General features: G+C 33.1%; 1 protein-coding gene across 2 annotated transcripts in view; it reads right to left on the reverse strand.

The window, feature by feature from the left end:
- Nucleotides 1-1,220: 1,220 nt before the first annotated feature.
- The window catches only part of LOC135208668 (uncharacterized), a 108,940-nt gene continuing 100,184 nt past the window's right edge, over nt 1,221-9,976 (reverse strand). Inside the window, exons 5-6 of one of the 2 annotated variants that reach the window (XR_010313197.1) lie at nt 5,037-5,150; nt 1,944-2,081 (exon numbers count right to left, since the gene is read on the reverse strand). Coding sequence is in view for 1 of the 2 variants with exons in the window: in XM_064241097.1 (XP_064097167.1) it covers nt 1,841-2,081 (241 nt within the window). In the remaining variant the exon portion in view is untranslated. Of the gene's footprint in view, nt 2,082-5,036; nt 5,151-9,976 lie in introns of both variants that reach the window. The other variant, XM_064241097.1, reaches the window with a different exon arrangement.

The raw sequence follows: 9,976 nt of genomic DNA on the forward strand, positions 1-9,976 counted from the left end.
TAGACTTGCAAGGATATTTTATTACGATTGGATTCACTGAAGCGCTACGTGTGTCTTTGAAAATGCTACTGTATAACCTGTTGTATTAATTAACTTGTTATATGTGTACAATGAAATTTTACTGTTAAAAAAATTCGTATTCACGGACGAGTTTGACAAGTGACAAAACGTGACAGTTAAAAAGAACTGTAGTATTCACTGGTGAGCACAAGAACATCGTTGTATTCACTGACGGCATGTAAGTGTAAATGGACATCCTACTGTTAAAACAGAATTGTTTTCACTGACGTGTCCTATGTTCATTAAACATTTTATTGTAAAACCTTAGTCGTATGTGTACAAGGACCTCCCACTGTAAAAAATAAGAAATCTGAATTCACTGACCCACAGTATGCTTACAAAAAGTAAAAAAAAAAAAAAAATAAGATATTTGAGTTCTCTGAAAACAAACATAAACGAACTCTTAACACAAACGACTGGAGAGCGAAAGAAATTCCTCCTGCAAATTTCATGTTACCCAAGTTCTCCTGCCCGGACCAAAACCGACTTGGAATCGATAAGCGTTCTCCCGGGAATTGCTAGTTCGCACTAGATCACTGACTTCGGCTGGAGCGATTCCCACAATTCCCAAGTCGCGAGACATTCCTAAGCAAGATGAATTTTATATATGTATATACATGCATATATATAATATATATGAATATACAAATATATTATTATAATATAATATATATATATAAATTATATATAATATAATAAATATATAGATATATAATATATTTAATATATATATATTTATATATATATAATATATATTAATATTAAATATGTATATAATAATATATAATATATATATATTATATAATAATAATATATATTCATGTGTATATTTATATATATATATATATATATATATATATATATATATATATATATATATATATACATACTAATATTTGTATATATATATACACACACACACACACACATATATATATATATGATATATATATATATATATATATATATATATATATATATATATATATATATATATATATATATATATATATATATATGCGTTCAATTGATAACTATCTTAAAAACGTTACCAATTCTCCAGCCTAACTTTCATTCTTATGAATCATGAACCTTAGCAAAAGATTATGAAAGGCCCTTATTGACTATGAACACAACTGACACAGTTTAAGACAACACAGTCACATAAGCTTTTTATTTTCATAAAATGCAATGTTTATCACCATCATCATCCTTATCATTAAAATTATTACAATTATTATCATCTTCATTAACTCTTAGTCAATCAGGATATAGTACATATTCATATACAGGATATATATACAACATCAGCATACAGTCTTTGGAGAGTAAGGAAGAAATGGTCCTCAGTGGGATATGAAGAGGATAATGAAGAAGGATAGGAAATAGGTATAAAGGACAAGGGAGAAATAATAGGAACAGAAAACAAAATAATAGAGGGGATTACATCACCATGAATTCTTCGGAGAGTAAAGAAGAGATGATCCTCAATGGGTATGAGGAGGATGATAAGGAAAGACTGAAAATAGGTTATGAAGGGTGAGGCAGAAGGAAGAAGGAGAGGAAACAATAAAAGATGGGACGATCCTCAGTGGACTCTAGGAGGATGATAAGGAGATATAATGGGTATAAAGGACGAGGAAGAAGGAATATGGACAGGAAATATAAAACAATACCGGGGATGATACAGAAAAATTAAAGAAGAGGCATGAAAGATGAGGAAGACGGAGTAAGTACAGAAAAAAATAGAAAAATAATAGTAGAGATAGGAAAACATTTATCAGACAGTATTCAACATAGGCTTCCTCATATCATTCAAGGGCGAATGCAGTGGCGAGGCTTCCAGGCTCCTGCTTTTGGTGGGCACGGTGACACCCGGCCGGTCTTCGTCCGGCCTCACGATGTCCAGCTCCGGCTCGGACCCGGACGGTCTCCGGCTCCGGATGGGGCGGGCGAATCCCGCCTGGATCTGCTGGAAGAGTTGCCAGAGCTTCTCGCTCTTCGGGGATGGGCTGAGGAGCCTGCGAAAAAGGGAATAAAGTTTTTTTTTTTTATTATTTCTGAGAATGTTGGTGATGCCTACGAGGGACTGTTTTCTTTCTCGTTCTAATCTTGACTTTTTCATTCTTCGGACTTCTTTTACTTCGTCTTGTTCTTCTGACTTGTACAATTTTGCTTTGCTTAATGTTACTCGAGACTGTTGATTTCCAGAGAGATAATTCTTGAATTGATCGATTAAAGATCAGATATAGAGAGATCTTAACAATTTTGAAGATTTGGGTAGTTTGGAAACTTCTTGAAACTATTAATGTTTGATGTTGAACATTATATACCGACAAAGACTAATCTGATTGATCTGCATATTTGTGCAATTCTTAGCGCTGCTTTAATAATTAGATCGCTTAGGATGTATACTGAAGACTTTCTACATAATATTAAAGCCAAATTTATTGTCTAACATATCAAGTCAAAAAGAGTTTATTGTATAAGACAGCCAAATTTATAGAAGGGTTCATTAAAGTTCCTGTGGAGCAAAGAACTTTCTTCATTTATTTCCAGTTCGGATTAAAGGTTTACAGAAAAAAAATATATTACTATATATGCACACAGTCCTGACAAATGAAACTAGATGAAGTTCTTGAAACATCAGTATGCTGCTAAGCATGCAACTACAGGTATGCTTAAATTACATTAACTCAAGCGTTCTCAAGGTGCGTTCAATATATACAAGGACGAATATCTTTTTAACAGCTATTGATTCAAAATCTTGAACATTTCCAGTTGGGAGTGGACCTTGCAGATATAATGAATAGTCACTCTTGATCATTATCTCTAAAGGTAGATTTGACTGTCATCATCATCATTATTATCAAAACATTTATGCTGCTACTGTTGTCACTCCTTTCCTTTCAGTCAGCACATTATGCAGTTATGGTGGTTGATTTTACCTGCAAACAGTTCAACTTAATACCTTCAGTCATCTTTATTTCATTCATTCATACTTCAAGGTAAACGAGGGTGCGTTGGTCCAGCAGTCCTTTCATAATGTCAACTTGCTTTCAAAGAATCTTCTTTGTCTTTTGTTTATTATACCCTGATGTCTTCCTTGCTTTGCCTACCTTGTGATTTAACTTATAAATGTATACATATACACTGTATATGTATATTCATACATACATATATATATATATACAATATATATATATATATATATATATATATACACATACATATATATCTATTATACATATGTAGTTATTTGATGTGGTAGGTCGCTACAACTAGTGAGAAAAACAGCATGGATTTGGCAACATGATCCCAGGCTAATTCTTTATGATGCCACATCCTCTTAGGGAAAATGAGTATGATAAAAATAAAGTATGCATGCATGTATGTATGTATGTATGTATGTAGTTCTACTAGTACGCAAAAAGCCTGTAAGTGAATATTGCTACGGAAAACCTCCTTATACCTAATGTCGTTGTTATATCAGCTCCCAGTATATTTGGATTGATAATAACCGTGGATCCAAATGAATTATGAACATACAATATGAACACTTTTCTGGCCTTCACTTACAATGGATAAATTATACAAGTACACGTTCTTGATATGTTCACTGAAATAATTTCAGTATCGGGAGATTCAAAATGAGAGTATTATATAACTCTGGAATGTCAGCCTTTCATAAAGAAACAACTGACTCAACTTGTGTTAATGGCATCCTTGGAAGACACACCGATAATAAGAATATGTACAGGGTTGCGTTCGTTCGCTGGAGCATTAATAATTAAAAGGTTATCTTGTATACTCTAGAGGCGTTTTGCATGTGAAGCATATTCCATCTAAATTATATGTAAGTGTTTGAGTGTGGAGATATTGTAATTCTATAACACACTGTCCTTTTTTGGGGGACCTTTAAATCCAATGATAAATACATGGCACTTCAGAATAGCAGGCACATAATCTACAAAAGGAATAACAATTTGCGCAATCGGTTGCTGTCGTTGTTTTTTTTGTTTAAGTTGGCGTTATGTCAGCACGGGCTCTTGCTCGCAGAACAGCCCGTAAAGGGAAATGGTATCTATGTAAATAATCCTCGGAATTAAGAGGACAATAGAAGCAACTGAATTCTATTTATTTTTATATTCTTCCACAAAGTTTGGTGATTCTCTCTACCAGTAATCAGAATCATCCTTAAACATAACACAAAGCAAATCTACGATTATATATCTAGAGTACTTCGCTACTGAGGAACATGAGAAGGGTGGCAGAAGTTACGTCGTGAGGGACACATCAATATTTAAGGAGGACAGCTGGAACCGATTTGACCTTGGGAGAATTAAACTTTGAGTCCTTCAGCTGTAAAGGCTAGAAAAGGGATCCACTGTATCTAATCTTACCTCGGGTTTGGGTATTCATGATTTGACGTATACATATCTGGCTAACAAAGAGTACTTGGTTACGCGATGTTTACTGTCGTAAGTGAGTCTTCAGTAAGGTCCTCTTTTTAAAAAAGAATCCAAGAAGTGTAGTTCATAGTTTTTTGTCCACTGAAGAATACAAGAAATAGAACGAAATAAGGGTAAGAAGACAGAACAAAGAAGAGCAGGCGTAGGGGTAAGAAGGAGGGAGGAGGAGGAGGAGGAGCAACCTTCATGGTGGTTTAAGGTCACCTTTTTCATAAAAATGCCTACGGAAAGGTATTTTAATGCCATATCGGGCTCAGGGCTGGAGAGAAAAAAAAAGAAAAAAACGGAAAAGGATGAGGGACGGGAAAGAACAGGACTGATAACAGAGGAAACGAAGGAACAGACGTTTAAAAGAGGGGAAAAGAACTGCAGTAAGTTCTTTGGCCACTCTTGGGAATCAGTTAGAAAAACAAGACCTTTGATAAGTTCGACGTCCAGGTGGCATATTTAACGTGCAATCGCTGTCTAAAGGGATGAGAACAAAAACCTGAATGTATATCTTACTTGTCGTTAAAAAGGAGTTGCGTTTGATTTTAGTACGAGAAGAATAACTTGCAATTTTTTTCGAGAGGTTGTTAGTCTACCTTATCCTCAGAATGGTTGCAACCACGAGGAAACCTGTTGATTGTAAAGAGACGGGACAATATGCTTCTTCTATCATGAGCCAGACAGAAGATGAATTGAAAAGAATGGAAGAATTGTATGAGAACGTAAATAAGTATCGTACTACTAAAAAAATTCAATTGCTATAAACAGTGCATTCTTTCAATGATTTCATTCGATTGCAGTAAGATACCTATCCATACAAACAAGTCTGGTATATCACACTTTCTATACAATGGAAAACGACACATACGATGCAGCATCGAAGATATGCACACGTAGGCGCATACGCACACACACACACACACACACACACACACACATATATATATATATGTGTGTGTGTGTGTGAGTGTGAGTGAATTTGAGTGGGTTGGTGATGGTAAAAGTGTATGTACGTATGTTTTGTCGGAATCCTCGTCTGACATTTAGAAACGCTAAATATACCTTGATCTCAAGGACACTATTTCTCCGGTTTCAACCAGCCATGCCTTAGCAACACTGTCTCTTATTAAAGAAGGTTCTTGTTGACATAAATAACGTTCTGGGAATTTTAGAAATATATATATATATATATATATATATATATATATATATATATATATATATATATATATAAATAGATAGAGAAAGAGTATATACACACACGCAACCACACGCACACAAACACACACACACACATATATATATTTATATATATATATATATATATATATCATATATATATATATATATATAAATAAAGGTTTTTTTTTGCCACGAAGGAAAAAAATCTTTATTTATACATAGCATCACATTTTATATACTTCGTGATCAAGTTATTCATATATATATATATATATATATATATATATATATATATATACTTGATGATGAATAATAGTGCCAAGACTATGAAGAACATTCTTTAATATTACGAGCTTTCGAGGTTTAAAACCTCATCTTCAGGCTGAAAAAATGACAAGGATGAGAAATCACTAAAAATTACATTAAAATTAATTGTCTGATTAAAAGCTTCAGTAAAAACATAAAATAAAACGAACATCACATACAAAACTAAAAATTAAAAAATTACGAAAAAACTAAAACAAAGCGCAAATCATACAAAAAACAGAGATAAAAATAAAAATAATAGAGAAAGGTAAACAAACTACACTCAAAAATAAAATAGCTAACGACCCACTTTGTGTACCTACTATGAAACTATATGATAGCTAGTTGAATACCGGACGAGTTGTTGTTCAATTCCGGTTTCATTTTCTTAATAAACAGCGACTCTGAAATTAAAAGGTCCAGTCTATTTGAGCAAAAAGACAGTACTCTAAAATCTAGGTGAGTGAAAGGATGGTCCTGTGCTAAACTGTGATCCCTAGATTTTAGAGTACTGTCTTTTTGCTCAAATAGACTGGACCTTTTAATTTCAGAGTCGCTGTTTATTAAGACAAAATGAAACCGGAATTGAAACAACAAACTCGTCCGGGTTATTCAACTAGCTATCATATAGTTTCATAGTAGGTACACACAAAGTGGGTCGTTAGCTATTTTATTTTTGAGTGTAGTTTGTTTACCTTTCCTATTATTATTTTTATCTCTGTTTTTGTATGATTTGCGCTTTGTTTTAGTTTTTTTCGTAATTTTTTTAATTTTTAGTTTGTATGTGATGTTCGTTTTATTTATGTTTTAACTGAAGTTTTAATCAGACAAATTAATTTTAATGTAATTTTTAGTGATTTCTCATCCTTGTCATTTTTTCAGCCTGAAGATGAGTTTTAAACCTCGAAAGCTCGTAATATTAAAGAATGTTCTTCATAGTCTTGGCACTATTATTCATCATCAAGCTAAGATTTATAAGTAGCCGCCCAATTACTGAGACTATATATATATATATATATATATATATATATATATATATATATATATATATATATATTATATATGAGAGAGAGAGAGAGAGAGAGAGAGAGAGAGAGAGAGAGAGAGAGAGAGAGAGAGAGAGCAGCAAAATAAAATAAAAGGAATATGACCCTGCAGAATGACATCATGAAAATACAAACGTACCCAGATGCAAACTTGTCAGCAATAACAGAAATGTCTTTACTTGAGAGAGAGAGAGAGAGAGAGAGAGAGAGAGAGAGAGAGAGAGAGAGAGATTTTTTCTCGTTTCGAAAGACGAGACTTCACGGACGATGACTTGTTTTGCAAGACCGAACTCAAGAAACATGGGCAGAGAGAGAGAGAGAGAGAGAGAGAGAGAGAGAGAGAGAGAGAGAGAGAGAGCCAGTCTTTGACTTTCCTTGATTGACCCAGAGTGGACATCACAACCCTGACTCGCAGGTACGGCAGTGACATGATCAAGCATATATGAAGCTGTTTTGGAAAGATTAACCTTGCTGAAAATAATCCCTTATTCCCCGTCTGCATTGACCATTTGAGCTGTGTAAACTTGAAAAGCAAAATGACGAACACCAACGTGTTTTTAACCCTTCTGATTCCAATATACATTCCTAGCAGGCAACTGCAAGAAACATATCTCGCTTTAAACTCGCTGTGAGAGGGAAGTCTTAACAGTGATTGCAAGTCTCGTGGTAATTTATTCCACCCTTTTTGCACGCAGTCAGCTTGAAAAGGCTTGATTATTATCTGACCGTAAAATGGCGAGATATATTCGAGATTAAAGTCAACCTTTTTTTTTCTTTTACGAAGAATATGAGTGTCACACTGAGTTACAGCATTAGCGAAGCGAATAAGTAAGAAATAACGATATCAGGGATACCAGGAAGTACTGCTAAGTGAAACCTGGGCATATTTGTGTCGCCGTAAGAAAATATGGAAATAATCTTTCTCTTTTTATAAAATTACGCAGCGGCTTGAAATAACTACTCGGTAACCTGGCAACTCAACACAGGTTTGCAGCTCGAGTTGACAGTTAGTATAATATGGATTATTCTATATTTAGCTCTAGCTATTTTCGCTCTCCTTTTCTTTAGTATTGACTGACGATTCTAGCTAGAGAGCCAGGTAAGAGGTGCTCTTTTTACATTATTAACTCCTTTGAACGAATTGCGGGGGGGGAAGAGCTATTTTAAGCCAGTGATGCGCGCACATATAAGCAGTATTTATACACTGAAAATATGTAGTATACAGTATATATATATATATATATATATATATATATATAGATATGATATGATATATGTATATATGTATATATGTATATATATATGTATATATGTATATATATATATATATATATATATATATATATATATATATATATATATATATATATATATATATATATATAGAGAGAGAGAGAGAGAGAGAGAGAGAGAGAGAGCGAGAGAGAGAGAGAGAGAAATTGTAAGTTTCAACATGGATGTTAATAGCTAAAATATATATTTATAAAAAAAAAACTACTTTTTTAATGAAATAAAGTTTTAACTGCACCAATAATTTTTCGCTACCGACAAATACTGTTCTGTGATCAATCCACATTTTAATCAAGCTTCATAGTGCGACAAAAAGCCAATTTGCAGTTGCAATACTTTAGCTCCTAAAATGATAAATTTGTCACTTGTATTCACACATTCTGTATATCAGAGCATTACCGATCCTTGCCTGCCTTACGGTTGCTCAACATTATGTCAGTCTGTCAACTTAGATCAAAATATTTTACGACTTCCTGTTGTCAGTATAAGAATATATGCTTAATTACAATCAAATGGACCCTACCTTCATTGGGTGAACCTTAAAAAAAATGCATACTAATGCAATCCGTGAATAATGAAAATAAGTATATCCTTTTATTTCCACTGTACATATTGTGCTTTTATTCATCTTCTTTTCTTCAATGTTTTCGATCCCGGGTCTGTTATATAATTAGTGAAGCAACATTGTATAACTGGATATTTGCTTACGTTAAGTAAATTGTTATAATGATGTTTATGATCATATACAATGAGAAAAAGAAAAGTTAATGTTTACATTATTATTATTATTATTATTATTATTATTATTATTATTATTATTATTATCATTGCTGTATCTTTCTTAGGCAAGGAGGGAGAATGAAAATGGGTTGTGGCTTTACTTTATATTAAGTATGCACCCCTTACCTTTCCTAGTTAAGGGTCCCACATTGTTTAAATTTTCATATTTTTCGTTTTAATGAAGGAGAAAAAGAGGAAATTCATGAATGCTGGTGAAATGAAAGTTGATGGAAGCTGGACAACAGTGCACTTTGCAAACTAGAAAGGAACTTCATGAAAGTAAGAGCAAAATTAAGGAAAATAATGATACCTGTTAATGACTCTTCTCTGTTACAACAAATTAGTTTCCCAAGATGGCATTAAAATTCTGGACTGTAGTATTTTTTTTTTTTATTTAGGCAAGGAAAATATACATGCATACATACAAATATATATATATGTGTGTATGTATGAATGTATGTATGTATGTATGTATGTATGTATGTATGTATGTATGTATGTATGTATGTATATACAATAGATGCATACACACATATTCAAAAACCTCCTCTCACGACCACTACAATAAAAAAAAAAAATAAAAAAAAAAGAGACCTGACCTAATGAGACAATCCGCGCTACGAGAATCTCAAATTTCAGAGAAGTTCCACAATATTACAATTCCATTTCCTTCCTAAATCTTTCGCTTCCCCCAATTTTCAGCAACATTGCTATTGTGCGCCAGGGACGATGATCATAGCAGCATGGATGGAGGTAATCAATGGAATATTTTTAGACCAATTGAGAATAGAATTATTATTTCTACTACTAGCATTCCTGATCTGATTTCGAACTCGATATCAGCTCGTATCA

Source organism: Macrobrachium nipponense, chromosome 35 (genome assembly GCF_015104395.2).
Source record: "Macrobrachium nipponense isolate FS-2020 chromosome 35, ASM1510439v2, whole genome shotgun sequence".
Taxonomy (NCBI): Eukaryota; Metazoa; Arthropoda; class Malacostraca; order Decapoda; family Palaemonidae; genus Macrobrachium; species Macrobrachium nipponense.